Here is a 21656-nt window from a genome sequence, read left to right as displayed (position 1 = left end):
TTTGTGGCTCCATTATTACTAAATGTGAGAAAACTTGGCAACACCGAGTCACTAACGCGATAAAGATAAGAATAAATGCATTATTTATGCCTCAAAATTAGGAAATTCGTTAAAAACAAATTGTGCAAGTGAAACACCAGTGAAGATCTTTCATTTATAATATCTGAACATGATTAGCCGAGAACAATTTTCCTACTCGATCACTTACAAATATTGCCTGCTTAACGTGTAATGGAAATTTTTTGTCGTCCCTTTCATAGATATCTTCATTAGTTATTTCTAACCCACTTATTCTCTATTATGTTTTTCATTTAGCTCCTTATCTCGATAAGTAAATCACAGTACTGCTTTTCTGAGTGAGAACGCACTTAACCCCTAACAACTTTTCAAAGAACTTAAAAACAATGGGAGCTATTTTTTTTTTTTATATATATTGATGAGTTTTTAATTACTATATTTTTATTGATAGTTATTATCAAATTTAAAAATTCAATAACATAACGTGATAAAGAATTTAATGCCGTTAATTTATGTCATAAATTTTTTTGTCAACTATCCAATTTATTATAACGATCTATTTACTAATGAGTATATGTAATCAACTGATATTATCGTTTTAACCACACGATATTAATTTAATAGTTATAATAAATTAAATATTTGATAAAAAAGTAATGAAATTAATAAAATTAAATTCTTATCATGGTATATCATCATATTTATATATTTAAAAATAACTACCGATAAAAATATAGCCGTTAAAAACTCGTCTATATATATAAAAAGCTGTTTTTATTTTGAGCTGGAAAAAAAAAATGGTTGATAAATATTATTCGTCAAGCATACAACCAGTGTAAAGAAAGTAAAACGGGGAAACCTAATACACCTTAATGATTGGAACTTAATCGTATATGTTAGCCCATGCTGGGGACAACAACTAATGATAGTCAATTTTGGTGGGGCTGCTTTTAACTTATCACCAAAGGTGAAAATCTCTTTAGTACCCGTAAAAAAGTAATGCCAACAAATTATATCTTTTTCCTTTTTTTTTTTTTTTTTGAGGAAAATTATTTCTTGTTATTAATCTATAAATTTAACGATATGATTTTCAAAATCAAAGAGACCGCTACGAAGATTAACAAGTACTTAATGCATGAAAATTCTATAACAAGTTATTAAAAATTATTATGCCAATAGAATACAACTTTATACGGCCAGCTTACATTAAAATCATAAGTTTAAACAAAAATCGACAGTTCAAAATTACATTACATTGATGCGATATTTTTCATACTCTATCCTATAATTCTCCAATTTATTTTTTTTTTAGCTAAATAATTCTCCAATTTCTTTTAATAATTGCAACTTATAATGCAATTTGAATCATGTGTTAAAGCTACGTCTTATGTTTCCTCTCACGCCTAAAATGGGCGACAAAATCTGATAACTAGAAACCAGGTCATATCCAGTGAAGCCATCATCTGGAAAACCAGCGGATGGCCGCCACGTGGCAAAACATGCTACGTAAAGAAATTACCACCAGAAATGGTAAAAGATGAAATGTGTGTTTAGAATTCGTTTTAAAATAATTTTATTTTTTATATGAAAATAAAAATGAAAATATTTTTAATTTGAGATAAAAATTATTTTTAAAAATGTGTTTAGTAATTTTATCAAGAGATTATTTATAATATAAAAAATATCGTTAATATCTCTCTTTGTTTGAGAGAAGAGAAAAAAAATAACTTATTTCTTATTTTATATTAAATTAAAAAATTATTTTTATTTTTAATTATACTACACGTTATTTTAAAATTATTTTTATTTTTTATTTTTTAAAAAATGTAAAAAACAAAAACAGAACAATTTCAAACAGGGCTGAAATTTTCTTTACAACTTTCCCAACGAGCCTCGTGAACCACTTTACAGATTTGAGTTTTTAATTTGAGTTGAGATGTGACATTTTATAAGAATTTTTTACTGTAACAAAAAAAGTTAAATATGACATTTTTAAAAAAATTTTTACTGTAAAAATTTAAAATTAAAAATTTAAATTGGTGAAATGAACGAGGCCACGTAGATAAGAACTCTAGACACATGTTCTTCTTTGGTGGTTCTTCTTTGGTCGACGTGGAGAAGAGGTAAGTGAATATGTGGCGACACGTTCGCGTTCACGCAATGCAAATCACCTTCACCAGTTATGAATGAGCTGTGCCATCTCCTGCTTTCTCGCAGACCGAGAGAAGAAAGAATAGGTCGTTTTTACAAGCAAGCCTATTATAATTGTTTGACTCTCAAGGATAACGATGGTTCTACTAAGTCACACGTGTTAAACATTTAAAATCCTAATACAAATTAGTGAAAGAAATATTAATCATGTTTTGAATCGTTGAAGACGGAAAAAAAAAAATACTGCGTCAAAATATTTGTTCTCAATTATGTGGTCACTGGCTTAATTTGGTATTCATGATTATTCTTATTTTCAAAGGCACATAATATTCACAATTACTTCAAGTGTTTGATGTTTTAAGTTCGAATTTCTCGTCAATCTCTTCGTAGAGAAAATTTATAATGTGTTTGTTTTTGACTATCAACAAATATGAATTTACGTTACACGCCTAACATCTGTGTTTGTAAAACATTTTACTACAGCACAACTTCAAATTTTTCCCTTCCACCAAAAAAAAAAAAAAAATTCATGTTTTTCTTTTCTCCCTTTTGATTAGTTGGTTTGACGTATTCTCGAGAGATAGTTTATATTTATATATTATTGCTGATGCCAAATTGTAAATGCACACATGGCTCACACTTCGCAAATTGGTCTTTTTTTTCTTTTTTATTCTTAAAGGAAAAGGCAAAGTTTCATTTTCTTTTTGAAATTTTTATGCTTGAATCACAAAATTGTACGATTACGCATGAAAGATTATCTAGAATAAAAAGGAACGCAATAATTGTGACAAAATTTTGAGGGGAAAACAGTGAAATTTGTCTAATTTTTTTTTGCTAGAATCTATATTTTTTTTTGTTTAACTACAATATAATTTTGATATAATCTAAGTTTGTAAACTTACATTACTAAAAACATCATATGAGGACTGTCAATTTAAGTAGCGACGCGATTTAAAATCTACACGAAGTTAACAGGTTTGAATTTATCATAAATAAGTTTAGGTCAAAATCAAGTTGAACTCATGAAACACAATTAAATAGTTGTCAGTTTCAGGTTGACTTGTCAACCCACAATTGATATGCCGTAACCTGTTTATTAAACGTGCTATATATAAGTAACACGAATACACAACACAATTACAACCCGTTTGTTACCTATGTTTATAAATATATATTTTTCTTAAAGAAAAACATCTTGAGAAATAGAATGACACGACCTTATTATTACTCATTTTATAAATGAATTAATAAACGAATTATTAGAAATTAGTTGACACAATATTATTATGACTCATTTAATAAATAAATATATCGTGTCGTATTATATCAACTCATTAATATGTAAAATATATTTAAATTTTATATTTTAATATAAATAATAAATAAGTTATATTCGTATCAAATTTTATTATATTAATTAAAAAAATCAACATAATACAAACACGACACTTACATTACAATACGAATTGTCACCTCTACACCGCGTAAAGGCCCATGAACATAATCATGGTCGCACTCTATCCCAGCTCTAGTCAGCATCAACAGTCCAACCTCCCTGTATAAATTTTCTTATGCTTGTACGGCAACGATTATTTTGATGATCAAAGCTACCTAACCACGTGTACGGTGATCAGGATATGTCTTGGGGATATTTCATCTCGTGAATGTAACACCATCAATATCTCGACTACAAACGTATCTATTCCAGAGATAATAAACGGATCCTTTCAAAAATCACGAGTTTTTTTAGTTAATACGGAAAAAATACATTAATTCCAAAATTAATTTTCTCAAAACGTACGATGCACACGAATCAAGACAGCGAATATTCGAGAACGTAAGGTAGAATTAGTTTCTCGTTCGTAACATTACCACGAGTTTCTCTCACGGTTTTTCCAAAAGAACGTGAAAATATTGCGGTATATTCAATATAACGTTCGTCTTCCTCACTGTTTACCCTATATAAGGAAAAAGCGCCTCGTTTTGTTTCTGCACTCAAACGGGAAATCTTTTTATTTTCTCTGATTGCAGGGAGAGGAAAAAAAAAAAAAAAAACTCGAAAGAGTTTATTTCTTCTCAACAATGGCGTCCAAGAAAACCCTAGCCCAGCGTCTCTTCAACATATGCAAAACCTCCTCCAAAAGCCTCACGAATAGCCGTCGGATCCCTAATCGAGCAAGTATTGCCCCGGATCCTGGTGACAATGCCATTTTCAGCCGGTTCCTCCACAAGAGGGCGACTTCGCCGGCGACTTCGCCGGAGCTCCGGTCGCTTCCGGCGGGAGAAAGCCTGATCGAGAAGATCAAGGAAATCGGCATTGCGAGAGATCGCCTCCGATTCGACGGCCTGACTCCGCCGGAAATTTCGCCGGAAGAGAAATCTGACTTGAAGGTGGCAAATATGAGGAAGTTCCTTAGGGTGGCGCCGTTGGAGGCTGTGAAATCGAGGCTGAGAGAGCTTCAGAAGACCTGGATTCCGTACTCGGACTTTGTACGGATCTGCGGTGAAGGCTCTCCTGGTCAGGATGATCAGGGACGTAGTTTCGCGAAAATGCTCGAAGACAGTGGAAGCGTTGTCGTTCACGGTGACATCGTATTCCTCAGACCAGAACAGGTGAATTCTTGTTCCTTGATAGATTCTTAATCCTTTGAATGCTACTAAAAATAAATGTTTTTTCTATTCATTTTCATTTTCATTTTATTCTGTTCTCTGTGATGATTTCAGATTAGATTGTCATGGTCTTGATCTGAAAGGGTTTCATTGTTCATTTCGGGAAAAATTACGTATTGTTATTGTTTTTATCTTTCAAAATTCTTTCAATTTGGGGAACTGATAGTTTTTATCATTATTTTTGTGTTTTCTCTTTCGACAGGAAAATGAAACTTTTGTTTCGCCAGATCTTAACGTGATAAAGGGTACCACGTTTGAGATGGAACTTATTTGGAAGGACCAATAGAAACCATATCAGTTTCTTCAATGGCTGAAGATTTTTTTTTTTCCCACTTGCTTATGGTGGTTAAACCCAGGGCATCTAGTCCTCTAAAAAATTTTCACAAATTTTTTTTTTTTTAAATAAAACCCAGGTTCAATGAGGTAAAGGACTAAAAATGGATCCTTTGCCCTAAAAAATAAAAAAAAATAAAAGAGGTAGAGGACTTTTTCAAAACTGAAATGTTAATATGGCCCTTTCACCTATCAGTCAATAAAAGAAAAGAGAAACTTAATACAGAAGAAAATTTTATCTCTTTTAACGGCACAAAAATGAAAAAGGGGAGGGATAACTAGCAAGCAATACAGAATGGGCAAATTTCTTTTATTTTCTTTAAGAAAAAAAAAGCTACATAAATTTTCAATTTTCCATTTTTTTTATGAATTGTTTTCCATTTTCGTGTTAGCGTTTATTGGGATTTATTTTCTACAGAATTGGCAAATTTTGATTTTCCTTCTTTTTTTTTTTCATATACTAACATTATTAGTTTGTGCCGTTGGTGTGTGCCTCAGCCTTACCATTTTGGTCGGTGTGAAGTTGTCAAAAATAGACTTTTAGCTTTAGGGATGGGGCGGTGACATTCAAATAACCAAATTTTTAGTAAAGGCTAAATATATGACTTAAGAACAACAACACTTAATTAGCTAGGATGTTGATTTCCTTCATCAATCTAATTTCATGATGGTGTTACGTTGTGCTAAGAAGCATTCCTTGAAATAGTGTTATTATCTCATCACTACTAACTGTTTGATTGTCCTTCCCTCAATTTAGTCAATGAATGACTTTTGTCTAGACGGTCCCGGTTTGAGATTTGCCTTTCAACTAAGGATTCTGAATGCAACTTTTTTCTAACAAGAATTTGAATAAGTTTGCTTTTTTCTGTTTTGCTTTTGTTTTCTATCTTTTCCTCGAAAGTCATAACGAACCAAAAAGCCCAATAAGATTGCATCATACTTTAGGCCAGTCATCGTTTACCCAATACATTTCAAACTCTCTGGTTTCAGGTAGCCAATGCTTGGACCAATGCTCTCCAAGCACTAATTCAAGCAGCAGATTCCAACCCCAACGACACAGGAAGAAATGAGCTAGAAGAGATGGAGAAGCAGAAGTCCGAGATTGACGAGGAAGCGGACTCACTTGTCCGAAAGGAGCTCTTGGGCGGTCTTGGCTACCTTGTGGTCTCGACCGCCGGGTTGTTTAGGCTCACCTTTTGGGAGCTCTCATGGGATGTGATGGAACCCATTTGCTACTTCGTAACTTCCACGTACTTTATGGCTTGTTACGCCTTCTTCCTCAGGACCAGAACAGAGCCTTCTTTTGAAGGGATTTTTCGCAGCCGGTTTAGCGCAAAGCAGAGGCGCCTAATGGAGCTTCACAATTTTGATGTAGAGAGGTATAGTGAGCTGAAGAAAGCTTTTCATCCATACTCAACTCGCTTGCCGGCAACACCTCCTCAACCTTATTCTTCCTTTGATAAATCGGAGAAAGTGCAATTGGGTGTTGTACATGATCATTGATTTTACGTGATATACTCAAAATGAAATGAGAGACGAAATAGTACACATTTTTGTTTTAATCTTAGTTTCCCATGTCACGTATTACTACCATATCGGGAAGCGTATGATTAAAAAAAAAAAAACAGAATATATTAGAGATTTGTAATACCACTGTTATGGGATTGTGTAAAAATAAAAATAAAAATAACTTAAATAGTATAACATTCTACAAAAGGAAAGAGGTTAGGAAGATTTGGTCAACTTCTTTGGGTATGAGAAATGTTTAAGGACACTATCCATATTAAATATCATCATTAATAAAAATTAAATTTTATTTGTGAATCTATTTATATTAATAAGATAGTACTTAACACGCTCGCATGGTATTTCCAACTTTTTGTGAAGAAAATTAACCTTATTCGGTTTGGTTGACATTCAAATGGTGCGGCTTCAATGTGAACAAAGAGCAAGTACAAGAGGCAAAGTTGATGTTAGCAGTCGAATAGTAGTCCAATTGAGAATTAATGGACTTTGAATAGTAAAGCCTGAATTTTGGACCCCGTTAGACTGCTTAATTATCTAAGTACGCCGAATTTTTATATTGTGTTTCGTTTAACAAAAAAAAAGGATGATGATGGAAAGATGAGTAAAACAAATTGGTGATCATAGGATATGATTAATCGAGTTTTGAGCACCCATATTAAATACACAAAATGATATCATTTCTTTTGGGTAATGACGAACACTATATATAATTTGATACCTAACTTTTTTTAGGGAAATTTGATACCTAACTTGGTATTCAAATTATGTTAAAAAGGGTTATTTATTTTTTTTCCTTTTGGGTAGAATGTTAAAAGAAAGTTGGTGTAACATGTGCCATTGAATATCATCCACTTATAATTATGGAAACAATGTGAGATAATTTAGATTATCAATCCACAGTCTTCGAGGAAATTAGTAAAGCCCCGTGCCCAAATTTTGTGGAACCAAGTCCTATGTTCCTTTATTATTGTTACTTTTCACGTATTTTTAGTAATATTATGACACATCAATTAAAATATTATGTCAATTAAAATATTCTTATCACGTCAGAACAGAAAAAAAAGAACATATGAATACATTCCAAATTTTGTAGGGTGCTATAGCCAGGGAAAGGGTTCTTCCAAACAGGCTAAGAGTAATTTAATTTGACAGGTCCAATTTTTTATCCTTGGATTTGAAACGTTTGTATTGTTGTTGGATTCAAATACCGACATGAAAAAATTCACATGGCTGGTCCAAAATTATATGGTCCCCAATCAGCCACCGTCATATCCAATGTAGCCAAGGTAGCTGAACAGAAGAAATCTCCACGAAACTGGGTGGTTTTTTCCCCAGAATATGAAATTACTAATGCAAGGATGGAATCTTTTAATTAATACTAAATAAATCAGATTATTATTATATAGCCAACACATATCCTGATATCCTTCCTTATAGTTCCTATCCAATCCCTATACAAAATGCTCAATACCGACCCAATTCATTGTCACTCCTAATATACGTTTAGGGATACACAAATTCCACGCTACAGAATTGAAAAAATAAATTTAAAAAAATTCCGGGCTTAATTCCTTCTCTGTTGGAACTAATAAAGAATTATAAATTGATTTTTTTTTTCTGTGTCTTTCAATGATAAATATTGGTGACTTGAAGTATGGTAATGCGATGGATAGCATGGCCCTGTTTTGTGGCTAGGAGGGGAAGAACCTATTAATTTATTTTTTAAATTTTCTTTTCTTCTCCAAGTTTTCGAGCTTGCCTTTCATTTTATAGGTGCCATTAAGTAATGAGTTATTTTATTCACCGGGGTCCATACAATTCTTAAAAGAGAAGAAAACTAGTTCTAATTTCTTAAAGTTCATTTATGCTTATTTTCATGGTCTTAATTTTTGAGAAAAGAATACATCATCTTATTATTTATGCTATAAAAAAAATATTCTGCCAAAAAAATATTCTTATAGAAATAAATTTAATATTGATGACAACAATAAAATAATGTTATATTTTTGTATGACCTTCTTGAAAATTTTTCATATTTTTAAGATACTTATTTTTATGGTTTTTGAGATCAATGTCGTTTTCTCTTTTTCTACTGAAGTATAAAATTAAGGGTAATCTTAATAAATATTCTTAAAAATGTATGAGTCAGGATTTTTATATTTTATTTTTAATTCATAACTTTTTTAGTTAAATAATTATACTAATAAAAGGATATTTATAAAAAATAAAATGTAAAAAATTCATACTCATGTACTCTAAAAGGTAAATTTTACATTTTCTCTAAAATTCAAAGCCAATAGAGGATATTTACAAAAATATTACAATCAAACTTTTGGATTGACTTTTGCAAAAACATTCCCGCAGAATAAGGCACGACCACATATTAATGAAAATACCAACAATTTTAAAGGGAGATTGAGGCGAATAGTAATTTTGAGAGCGTTAATTAAAATTAAGGAAAATTTTATTTTGGTATCTTATGATATATTAAAATTTGAGCTTCATATTTTCTATTTTTAAAAATTTTTAAAAAATCTTTTTTTAGTACCTTGAAGCCATTTTTTAGGACACAAAAAGATAAAATTATCATTATTATAAAAATTCATCCGTTGGCCAGAATTTTGAAGGAAAAAAATGATTTTAAAAATTATTATACTTGTAGAGCATAATCATTTTTTTAAAATTTCATCTCTCCAAAATCTTTTTTAAAATCATATTTTTTTTTAAATTCTAGTGAATTGATGAATTTTTACGATATGGATAATTTTATCTTTTTGTGTCCTAAAAATTGGCTCCGAGATACCAAAAAAAAAAATTTTTAAAATGTCGAGGTGCCGACGTGAAATTTTTAAAAATAGAGAATATCAAACTCAAATTTCAATACAAAGTACCAAAATGAAAATTTTTCTTAAAATTATTAGCATATTTTAAAATACAATCTAATAAATGGAAGATTTGTATAAATCTTTAATTTTAACGTAACCAAATACCCCAAATACCCATTTTCATTAAAAAAAACTATGAATTCATTTAAAACATATATTTAAATTATGATTTAATTTTATCTACAAAAATTTTATAAGAGAAAAAATTTTAAAATTTAAATTTTTATAAGATAAAATTACGATAGCAGAATTATAATTTTAGTTTAAGTAGGTGCAAACAACCCTCTATTTCTCTCTCTCGCTCCTCTCTTTGATTCTCTCTCTCACTCTCCCCCTCTCTCTCTCTTCTTTTTATCTCTCTCGCCCTCTCTCTCCTTGCTTGAAATAGAGATCTCAGAACAACAAATCTACAATGACAGTGACGTTGAAGCCTATTTGTCAAACAGACGCCATTGATGGTGCGAGAGAGAGAAAGTAGCAACAGAGAGCGTCAGAGAGAGAGAGAAATTGCGAGAGAACAAAGGGGGAGAGAGAGAGCGCGAGGGACAAAGAGAGAAAACGTGGGAGAGAAAGAGCGCGCAAAGAAACAGAGGGAGAGAAAGAACACGAGGGACAGAGAGAGGACAAAGAGAGAATATGGGAGAGAGAACACGTGGAGAGCAAGAGAAAGAGAGAACTTTTAGGGATTTAGGGGACGTTTGGTTCATGAATTCATAATTATGATTCAAAATCATTCTCATTTTACGTGTATTTTTTGTGAGAGAAAATACTGTAGCGAGCTACAAACCATGATTCGAATCATGGCACGAATCTTCTTTCTAAACGTTCCCTAGGTTTTTAAATTGATGAGATTTTTTAGGGTTCAATATTAACTCCAATAAATGTGAGTAAAATAGGAAAAATAAATTCAAATTTCAAAGAATATGCTCTTTACTCACTTGATAAAATTATGTTATTTAAGGAACCTATTATATATTATAATTTCTGCAATTTTGCTCAGAGTAACTTACCATGATACTAGCAGTAGCCCATCAGGTGATCGAAGGTATCTTCGTAATACCACAGCTCTCACTAGCAAGATCTCTTTACAGAATAGTAACAATTGACGTAAGGCGTTGTAAGAGGTCTTTCGTTACAATAGGGGAACATGACAATGCACGATTTGGTGGTTGTAATAAAGCAGCAACATAGTGGAATTTGATTTCAAAAACTTTTATAACTAGCCAGAATCTCACATTTATTACTTGCATAAAATAATTAATCGTAAGCATAAGTTAGTTACCTAATTGCAACAATAAACAATGCTCGAATCGTGGTAGTCACTCCAAGGCTTCTCTACCTTTGGCCTTCCACGCTATTCTCTAGTCATTAGATTACTGGTGTGTCCCCCAATTAATTCTTCTCAATTATCAGTTTTCTCCATCCAACCTCTAGTGGCTATGCCTTCTTTTTCTCCGTAGGGGAAAAACTAGGAAACATTGATGACAGTTAAAAAAAAAAAAAAGACATAATTTTTTCAGACACAATAAAAAGGCCTTTTCTAGCACTACGTCTAGACTGAGAATACATAAATACATTTAAGAGAAGCGAATGTATGAAAAAAAAAAAAAAAAAAAAAGTTTTGTCCATATATATAATTAATTACCATGTGATGCGATCCTTTACTATGAATATCAATTAAAATTGGATAAATAATTCTATTTTAATGTCTCTAATTATATCTTTATCTATCAGTTCCATTAATTCATTCTTTAGTGAGTGTTTTACCTTAGAACAAAATTATATATAAAGTTTAGTATATCCAATTAACACGAGACTCCATTCACTCAAGATTCCCTAATTGATGCCTTTTGAGAATATCATTATTCTTTAGTATTGAAGTTGTGAATTCCATGTCTATAATTGATGTTCTCAACAATCCAAAGTAATATGCTTCTAAGAGCATTTTCAAAATTTTAACTAAAATAGCTAAAAAGTAATTTTAACTAGTACTTTTTGATTTACTCCAACTATACTCCCTATTTTAGTTAAATATAGATTATTTTAATATTTATTAAATTTAAAATATAAATAACTTTATTGAATTAAAAAAAAACCTTTACATTTATTATGATTGAGAGAATAAAATAATATAAAAAATAAAATGGCTAGCCTCTTCATGCTAGTTATATTTAATTAGCATGAAGTGAATTCTCTAAAATAGCTAATGGTTAGAGTAGAGAAAAACTGGCCCCGTTCATTTTACCGATTCGAGTTTTGCTACAATAAAAAGCTCTCAGAAATAATCACATCTAACTATTTGCTACAGTAAAAAAACTCTCACATAAAGTCACATCTCAACTCGAATTAAAAACTCAAATCAGCGAACTAAACGGACAATTTTAACTAAATTATTAGCCATTTTAATTTAAAACATGAAATTATTAGTATGGTTGGAGTTGCTCTAATATCTATCGAATGTCCTCACTCATTAATATATTAAGTAACATATACTACATAAGATGTGAGTCCGTCAACTATTAAGGATTAAAATATTTAATTACATAATTTTTTTTCCAATCAGAACATGATGTATCATTACATAATAGATCATAAATAAATAATAACATGCTTTTATTAAAATCAAATATTAAAAAAATTTTGAAAATCATGTCCCGATGTCAAAATAAAAGTTACTTTACAGAGCACCATATTCTAACCGGATCCACACCAAGAGAGAAAATGGGGGAGAGAAAATAATATATAATTTTTTTTATAAAAGGGTTATAAGCATTGTTGATTTTTAAATTTTGAGTTTCAAGCGACGAAAACATGATTATCACAGTCAAATTTTAAAATTTATTTATTAATTTTAGTGTTAGGGATCAAAGCTGCTAAAAAAACATAAGTTTAGAAAGTATGCTATTAAAATTAAAAGTTTAGAAACTAGAAAGAGGGAAATAACTTAGTTTGAAAGAAAATAAAAATCATAAGAGTATATTTGTTGCAAGACTTTTTTATTATGAGAAAACATGATATTTGGGGCAATAGCTTTTAAGGATAATAAAAATCAATCTAATATTGTTGTGGGTGAATTTTAATGAAAGAGGGAAATAACTTAGTTTGAAAGAAAATAAAAATTAATGGCAGAATTTGTTTTTTTTTTTTTTTTTTTAAATAACAGCAGAAATTTTGAGGAAAGGTAAATAGCAGTTTTTTTTTATGTAAGTTTGAATTTGCTATTATGCCAAATTGCTAAAATGAATGACAAGAAACTTTTAAAGAAAGATGGAAAGAAATTTGAGAAAGGGGAAAATGAGGAAGAAGGAAAACGAAAGGGTAAAAAATTAGAATAACATACAAATAAAACCTTTAAAAATGTTATTTACTCCCGGTACATATGCTATTAATTTACTTGTAAAACAATTTTAAAAGTGCATTGTTTCCTACAATTTCTAGAGAAATTTTGAGGAATCTAAAAAAAAAAAAAAAATGCTTCGATTTGTGCCACAAATAAAATAGCTTTTGATTTATGCCATATGTATAAACTAATTAAAACACAATAAAGCCCGACATAAATTCGAATCACAAACAAACTGATACTTAAATTGAAAAATATATAAGATTGTGCCACCTAATTTTTTTTTGAAATTTCTAATGATTTTCTTTTTATAAGCAATTTTGACTCCTAGCCCAACTTGATGACCTTCCACCTCTATTCTAAATATTCTAAAGGAGACTCTTCGACTTTACTGTTTACTGTACAGTGTTATGAACAATTAACTTCCATTTTTAACCTTTTAAATGTGTATTTACAGTTTTGTCCTTTATTTTTTGTTTATGGGAAGTTTCTGCCTGATGTCGTTTTTGTCTATTTCTTGCGGGGGCTTTTCTTCTCTTACTATTTTCCACCGTCTAAAGTTTTATTCTCTTTCCTCTGCAAGTTTTTGCTCTCTGCCTTTTTTTTCTTTCTTCGTTTTTTCGCGATCTGATATATTTTGAAAGTTTTTGCTCTCTGCATTTCTTCTCTGATTCTTCCATTTTCCTTTCGCAAGTTTTTGCTCTCTGCGTTCGATCTGATATATTTTTGAAAGTTTTTGCTCTCTACATTTCTTCTCTGATTCTTCCATTTTCCTTTCATTTTATATTATATGCACAGATATGATTTTGTCTCTATTTTGTCCGTTAAGAAAATTTCTCTTATGCATTTTTTCCCGGTCTGATATATTTTGTTACTGTTTATTCTCTTTGATTTTTTTCCCTTTTGGAAATTTTTTTTGCCGAGATCTGTTTTTGTATTTTTGGCTGAGATTTGTTTTTGTATCTCTTTTGTCAGTTAGAAATTTTTTCCTTCTTCGTTTTTTCCCGATCTGTTTTATTTTGTGACTGTTGATTTTATTTGATTTTTCCCTTTTCGGTATATTTTTTTTTACAGTTTTGCTGATTTGATTTTTATTCTACTTATTTGGATACAGAACTGATTTTGTCTTCATTTTGTCCGTTAGAAATTTTTCTCTTTTTCATTTTTTCTCGATATGTTTCATTTTATTTTTTTTTCTTTTTGGGTATTTTTTTTTTATGATTTTGCTGCTTTGATTTTTTCTTTACTTATTTCGATATTTTTTTTGTATGTATTTTTTTACTGTTTCTTCTATATCTTTTATATTCTATCTGGGTTTTTTTTTCTGAATTTTACTGCTTCGCTTTTTTCCTTTGCCACTTAATTTTTCCATTCTTTCCTTATTTTTTAATGCTATTTTTCACATTATTATTTATTATTTGTATATATTTTATTTTTTCTCTTTAATATTTTGCTATCATTTTGGATTTATATACATAAGTTTTTTTAATGCGCTTTTTTTTTTCACTTTGTGTAATTTTTTTCCTTTATTAGTTATTTCTGATTTTTTATTACAATTGTTATAGTTTGAGTCGTATACTCAAATTTTTTTTTTTCCGTTTTGTATAACATATATCTAATGTGTTACTGTGAGTTATTTATTGGTTTTATTTTGCGGTGAAACTCATGCTTCATGACATCTGCCGTAATATACCTATTATCCTAATTGATATTTATTTGCAGGTGTTTATATGGGAGATTGCGCAAGCTTCCTTATTATTATATCATGACACGTATACTTTATCTCTTTCAATTCTGTATAATACAAATCTAATATTTTACTGTTAGTTGTTTATTGGTTGTATTTTGCGGTGCGATCCATGCTTAATGACACTGGCCATAGTATAATCATTACTTTTGAGTGTTCAAAAATAATCATTACTTTTGTTCTTTTTTTTTTTTTGCATGTTATCAAGATTTCAGTTACCTCATGTCTATATATATATATATATATATATATATATGTGTGTGTGTGTGTGTGTGTGTGTGTGTGTGTGTTCATTTTATGTTTTTTCTTTACCTGTTATATTTTATCCTTTCTAGCCTCATATGTTTTCTTACAGTTTAAAAGTATTAGTCGTATTAGACTTTTAATAATATTTTTACTACTTGTTCGAATATGTTTCTTTTTCATTCCCAATATTTGGTCTTCTTTTATATCTGCTCTATTTGGCATACTTCTTTGTAAACGGTAATATATCTTTTTCATCTCAAATTTTTCTTCCATTTTTGAGAGTCTACATTTTTTAAAGTATTTTACTATATGTTGGTGATGATGATGTATTTGTCTTCTATTATTATGAGCATGTATCATATGACTATTAATAGAGACTTGGCTGTTTTTGTTGTTGCCCGAGTTATTATGGTTTTATGCCCTTATCTTTTAACTGTTTTATTAACATTTATTGATATTTCCCATAAATTATGTAATAACTTAGATGGCAGTCAATAACGTTGCTAGGTTCTGTTTTAGTTCCATATGATGTATATATATAGGTAAGATTAGAAGATAAATACCTAAATCAACTAACTAATAAATATTTTCATATTTTATTTATGTTCTCTTGACACTAAAATTAAATACTCACTGCAATATTTTTTACGTATAAGAGTTTAAATGGATTTTTTTTTACTGAATTGAAGAATGTCAAAGAAGAAATCATTTTATTAATAATGAGTTGGTTGTTTTTACTGCTGCTTGATTTATTTTGGTATCTTTTAACTTTTTTATTCATGTCGTATTTTTGTTCTTTCCTATTAAAAATAAGGTTTGTTCTTCTTACTAATCGGTTCCCAAAAATTTGTCTTTAGTTTATATTCCATGTTTTGCATAAGTTATGTTTTACTTAATCTCGCTTCTAATTTTTTTTCCCTTTATATATGTTAATTCAAATGAGTGTCTTTTTTTTCTTTTTTACTGAACTCAACAATGTCATAGGAGAATTTATTCTATAACTTGATGGAAAATGTGTATGTCATGTATTTATTAAGTTAAGTATATTGTACAAACTATTTAAATTTCCTTTTTTTTGTAAAACCATCTTTGTCATGTTAAATATTTAATATATAATAATGTTTTTTGTTGTATTTTGCTTATTCGTAGCAGAATCAGTGCTAGACATTGAAAATCAAATATAGTTGCTCTTTCGGTCCTTTAGTCTCGTGCTTCATTAACAGTGCTTTGCTCCTTTCTATTGCTATCTGTGCATCTCTTTTTAATCTATATTCAACATTGATTGGGTATCACTCCAGGTATTTTTCAGCTGTTGTTGTTTCATATATGGGTATAGTATGCTGATAGTGATATGTACTTTTTTTTATCCAAGAGTATTTGTTCATGCTATACTTTAATAGATTTTTAACAACCATTACTATCATATATTTCTCATTGTTAATCTTTTTTATTCTTAACCATTTTCTGTTAAACATGTTTCTTGTTATTACTAACTATTTGATATACTTATTTAGCTATATACATATATTTTTTATTCTTTTACGTATTGTAGCTATTTAATTTTTTATACATTTTTTTTTTAAATTTGAAGTTTACATATATATATACACATTACTTGATTTTAGCTACAAATAGATTTTATATTTTTCATTGATTTACACATTTTACTCTAATAATTTTTGAACTGTAGCGATGATGATGTCACAAAATGTTCATATTCCTTTTTTATCACATAGATTGTCCAAATATTTTTGTGAATATATTCTCCTTATTTTGAATCAACTTTTTTCCTAAATTTTGTTTACTAAAATAGTTTCCTTTTTCTTTCTAATGTTCTTCTTTACTTAGACTTATTCTAATACCATTGGTATTTTAATCTTACAAAACTACTCATAATTTTTTTTCCTTATCTTAGTTTAGTACATTTCATGTTTTAGTATTTTTATGATCTACTTACCATTACTATTATTTTAAATAATCTAAAGGGAACTCTTCGGCAGTACTGTTCACTGTACAGTGTTATCAACAATAAATTTTTTCTTTCAATCTCTTAAATGTGTATTCACTGATTTTAGAATACTTTTTTCATAATGTTTTTTTCCATACTTTTGTTATTGCCGTTTGTACATATTTTTTCAAGCTTTATTTTTTTTCTCAAAATTAATCTTTTCGATTTATTTTTTGTACTATTTTATATAATGTTTTTTCGTTCTCTATAGTATCACCTGATAGTTTTTGGACAATCTAAGCCTTTGCTGTAATTAAATCTTTTATATTTTTTTCCCTTTGTCTTTCCTGATTTATGTGACATATATAATGTTTTAATATATTTTATGATTTTGTGCAGTTACAGCAAGTGTTTTTTTCCCATCTAAAAACACTTGCATGGATAGCTACATATTAGCATTATATATTAAACTTCATTATATTTGTCACATAATGCTGAAAAAAGTTATACCTGCACTATAGTTATTTTTTATAATTTTTTAAAATAATTTTTTATGTAATATTTTGTTGTAAAATATATTTATACTTTTTCCAATTATATATTTTATTGTTTTTTTTTTATATTTTATGACTTATGTCTAATAAATTTTCCTACTTTATTAAGTCTATGTAATTATATTACATTACAAAATATTATCATATTGTTGCATCATCTATGAGAAAGAAATTAATTATATGTATGAATTTACTTTTGTATTCACATTTTTCTTACTATTTTATGTATTCCATTTATTTAGTTTATTGTTCACATTTATAAATAATTTATTCTTACTTTTATAAATATGCGACAATTGTATATTATTGTACGTTTGTACAAAGTAATTATTTTGCTTATTAAGATGCAATGCCAAATATTGTTATAAAGTTATTTAAAATGTTTGTATAAATATTTATGTTACATACTTAGGTTTTATTTATATATAAAAACTTATTGGCTACAAAAATTATATATATAATGTTACATTATAAATAACAGATGGATAATACAAAATATTCAAAAAAATCCATACAATCAAAATACCGTATGCGGCGTATCATTCCACGTATGGACCAAACCCCAACAACTGAAGATGTAAGAACTTCATTTACAACAACCTCCTGATCCAGAGTTAACGCAATGTAGTCACTTTTCTACCAAACTGAAGTACACACACTCGACCTAAGTACTCCATCAACATCCGAAAATCAAAATAAAAAATGTAATTATTCTAATTACATTACATTTTAAATTCTTATCAATTAAAAAATGTAAAAAATTTATTTATTATGCTTACAGGTTCTTTTTCTTTTTATAGGTACTTCTAATATTTATGTAGATTTTAGAAATTATTCTTACATTTGTCAATACTGTGGTGCATTATTTTGGCTTAATGAACGAATAAAAACAACAAGCACTCCTACATTTAATCTTTGATGTAAAGGAGGAAAAATTAAATTGCCCCAGACAAAAAAAACACCTCCAATACTAGATAACCTACTTGATTACTATGGAGGACCAATAAGTACACATTTTAGAAAGAATATTCGAATATTTAATTCTATGTTTTCATTTACATCATTTGGAAGAAATATTGAAACAAATAAAAAAAAATTCAAATGGTCCTTATATTTTTAAAATAAGTGGACAAATTCATCATCTTATAGGATCTTTTCTTCCAGTTAATAACAATCCTCATAAATTTGCACAACTTTATATATATGATACAGAAAATGAAATTGATAATCGTATAGCAACATTTTCATTTAATGATCAATCAAAAGAATTTATTAAATTAATAACAGAAAATTTAATTATAATGTTGGATAATACAAATAATTTAGTCAAAATGTTTTGAATGATAAGAGATAGATATAAAGAAAATGAAATACCATCGATGAAATTAAGACTTATAAATCGAAGATATATAGATAGTAATCAATATGAATTACCAAATTCAAGTGATATAGGATGTTTAATAGTTAGAGATATTGGTGATTGTGAACAAGAAAGAGATATTATAATCGAGGATAAAACATATAAATTACAAATAATTACAAAATTACATCCATCCTATATGGCTCTTCAATACCCTTTATTATTTCCTTATGGAGAAGATGGTTTTATAACTAATTTAGAATATAATAGAAATACGAATTTCTATGAGAGAATTTTATTGCTATCAACTATTAGAACACTAAAATGAAGGAAATACTCTTTTCAGAAGCGGTAGACTATTTCAACAATATATAGTTTATTCATGTGCCTATGTAGAAGAAGATTGATTAGATTATATTAGACAAAATCAAAAAAATTTAAGATCTGAAATTTATCAAGGTATAAAAGATGCTATTACTAAAGGTGACACAAATGCACAGGCAATAGGAAAAAGAATTATTCTTCCTTCCAGTCATACAGGTAGTTCTAGATATATGATTCAAAACTATCAAGATGCAATGGCAATTTGTACACATTATGGAAATCCTGGTTTATTTATAACATTTACATGCAATCCAAAATGGTCTAAGATTACTAGAACCTTAGCAAAAATACCAGGTCTAAAAGCAGCAGATAGACCAATTATTATTACAAGAATTTTTAAAATGAAATTAGATCATTTTTTGTCCACTATAAAAAATAAAAAAAAAATATTTGGAACAATAGTAGCAGGTTAGTTTATTTTTTTTAATTCTATTTCTTAATATAAATAAATAAAATATTGTTTAGACTCTATTAGATAATAACTAATTTTTTTTTCATTTTGTATATTTATATGTAGTCGAATTTCAGAAATGAGGTTTGCCACATTGTCATTTCCTGTTTTGGTTACGTGCTAATGAAAAAATACGAGAACCATCCGAGATTGATAGAATATATCTGCAGAAATACGTGATCCTGAAAAAAATAAATTAGAACATAATGTTGTTGCTGAATATATGATGCATGGACCGTGTGTAATTGCCAAAACAAGTGCTCTATGTATGAAAAATACAGAATGCTCAAAAAAATTCCCAAAACAATTAAAAAATACAACAAGTATCGAAGAAAATGGATTTATCATTTATAGACGCAGAAATACAGGCTTTTATGTTGAAAAAGAAGGTATTAAATTAGATAATAGATTTGTTATTCCATATAATACATATCTATGTCTCAAATATAATGTTCATATAAATGTAGAAGTTTGTTCTCAATTAATGCTTATAAAATATTTATTTAAATATTTAACAAAAGGGCCAGATAGAATAAGAGCAGTTATAGAAGACAATTTATGTACAGAAAACTCTAGGCAAATAATTTAACAAGAAATAGATGAAATAAAAAAATATATTAATTATAGATACATAACACCATATGAAGCATTGTGGCGTTTATATGAATACCCAATTCATCACAGAAATCCAGCTATTCAACGTCTTGCAATACATTTACAAAAAAAGCAAAATATAACTTTCCGCTCAACTCAAAATCCTAATGATATATTACAAAATCCAAAAATTTACAAAATAACTTTTACTGAGGGAAACAAATAAACATGATATTAATGCTAGAGAACTAACTTACAATGAGTTTCCAAGTAAATATGTTTGGAACAGTAAATATCAATATTGGTCTCATAGACAAACAGGGCATACAATTGGAAGAACATATTATATCCATCCAAGTTCAGGAGAATTATATTATCTAAAATTATTATTAAATCATCGAAAAGGAATTATAAGTTATGAGCATCTTCAAACAATTGACAACATAATATATCCAACATATCCGGCAACATGTTGTGCATTAGGTTTACTAGGAGATGATAAAGAATGGGATCAATCAATATTAGAAGCGTCATTCTGGTCAAGTTCATCCCAACTACGCCAATTATTTGTTATAATTTTACTATTTTGCAATGTAAATAATCCAATAAATTTACTTCAAAAACATTGGAAACTAATGACAGATGAAATATTGCATAAAATTAAAACTTTATTTAATAACCCGTATTTTGAAATTCCTGAAAATGAATTATATAAGTTTATATTATATGAACTAGAAAAATTGTTAAATTTAAATTCATCAGCACTGGCAAATTTTAATTTACCACTTCCAACTGGCTCAATAATAAATGATCTAAAAAATAAATTATTAAGAGAAGAACTCAATTATGATATAAACAAATTAAAAAAAAAGAGAACTCATTATTAGAATATAATCTAAATAAAAAAATAATCTTTTTTTCATTAGTGGTCATGGCGGTACTGGAAAAACATATTTGTGGAATACACTAATTTCAAAAATTAGATCAGAGAACGAAATTGTTCTTACTGTTGCATCATCAGGAATTGCATCATTGTTATTACCTAAAGGAAGAACTGCATATTCTAGATTTCGAATACCATTATCAATAGATAAATTCTCCACATGTCATATTAAAAAAGGTACCCATTTAGCACATTTAATTGAAAAAACATCATTAACACTATGGGATGAAGCTCCTATGACTAATAAATACTGATTTGAAGCATTAGATAAAACACTACAAGATTTACAAAATAATTTTGACTAACCATTTGGTGGTATGACAGTTATTTTAGGAGGTGATTTTAGACAAATTTTACCTGTTATCCCTACTGGAACAAAAGAACACATAATAAACGCATGTATAAATAATTCATATTTATGGCCACAGTTCCGTATGTTAACATTAACAAAAAATATTAGATTACAATGTAGCAACCAAACAGAAGAAGAAAAAAAAATTGAGCA

At 28.6% G+C, this 21656-nt stretch overlaps 1 protein-coding gene across 1 annotated transcript; it reads left to right on the top strand.

Moving 5' to 3' along the window:
• Positions 1-4175: 4175 nt before the first annotated feature.
• LOC21392521 (calcium uniporter protein 2, mitochondrial) lies at positions 4176-6817 on the top strand. Its single transcript, XM_010101057.2, has 2 exons — positions 4176-4782; positions 6163-6817. The coding sequence occupies exons 1-2, from the start codon at positions 4252-4254 to the stop codon at positions 6673-6675; spliced, it is 1044 nt and encodes a 347-aa protein (XP_010099359.1). The 5' UTR covers positions 4176-4251; the 3' UTR covers positions 6676-6817.
• Positions 6818-21656: the final 14839 nt, after the last annotated feature.

This window comes from Morus notabilis, unplaced genomic scaffold (assembly GCF_000414095.1).
Source record: "Morus notabilis unplaced genomic scaffold, ASM41409v2 Scaffold452, whole genome shotgun sequence".
In the NCBI taxonomy this organism is placed as follows: domain Eukaryota; kingdom Viridiplantae; phylum Streptophyta; class Magnoliopsida; order Rosales; family Moraceae; genus Morus; species Morus notabilis.
Note: the sequence above shows the minus strand (reverse complement) of the source record. Positions and strands in the feature narration are given on the sequence as shown.

Bases quoted from the DNA above. Each gene is read 5' to 3' on its own strand.
- LOC21392521 (XM_010101057.2), top strand. From the start codon at position 4,252: ATGGCGTCCAAGAAAACCCTAGCCCAGCGTCTCTTCAACATATGCAAA. The intron at 4,783-6,162 runs GTGAATTCTTGT...CTCTGGTTTCAG, and splicing joins TATTCCTCAGACCAGAACAG to GTAGCCAATGCTTGGACCAA.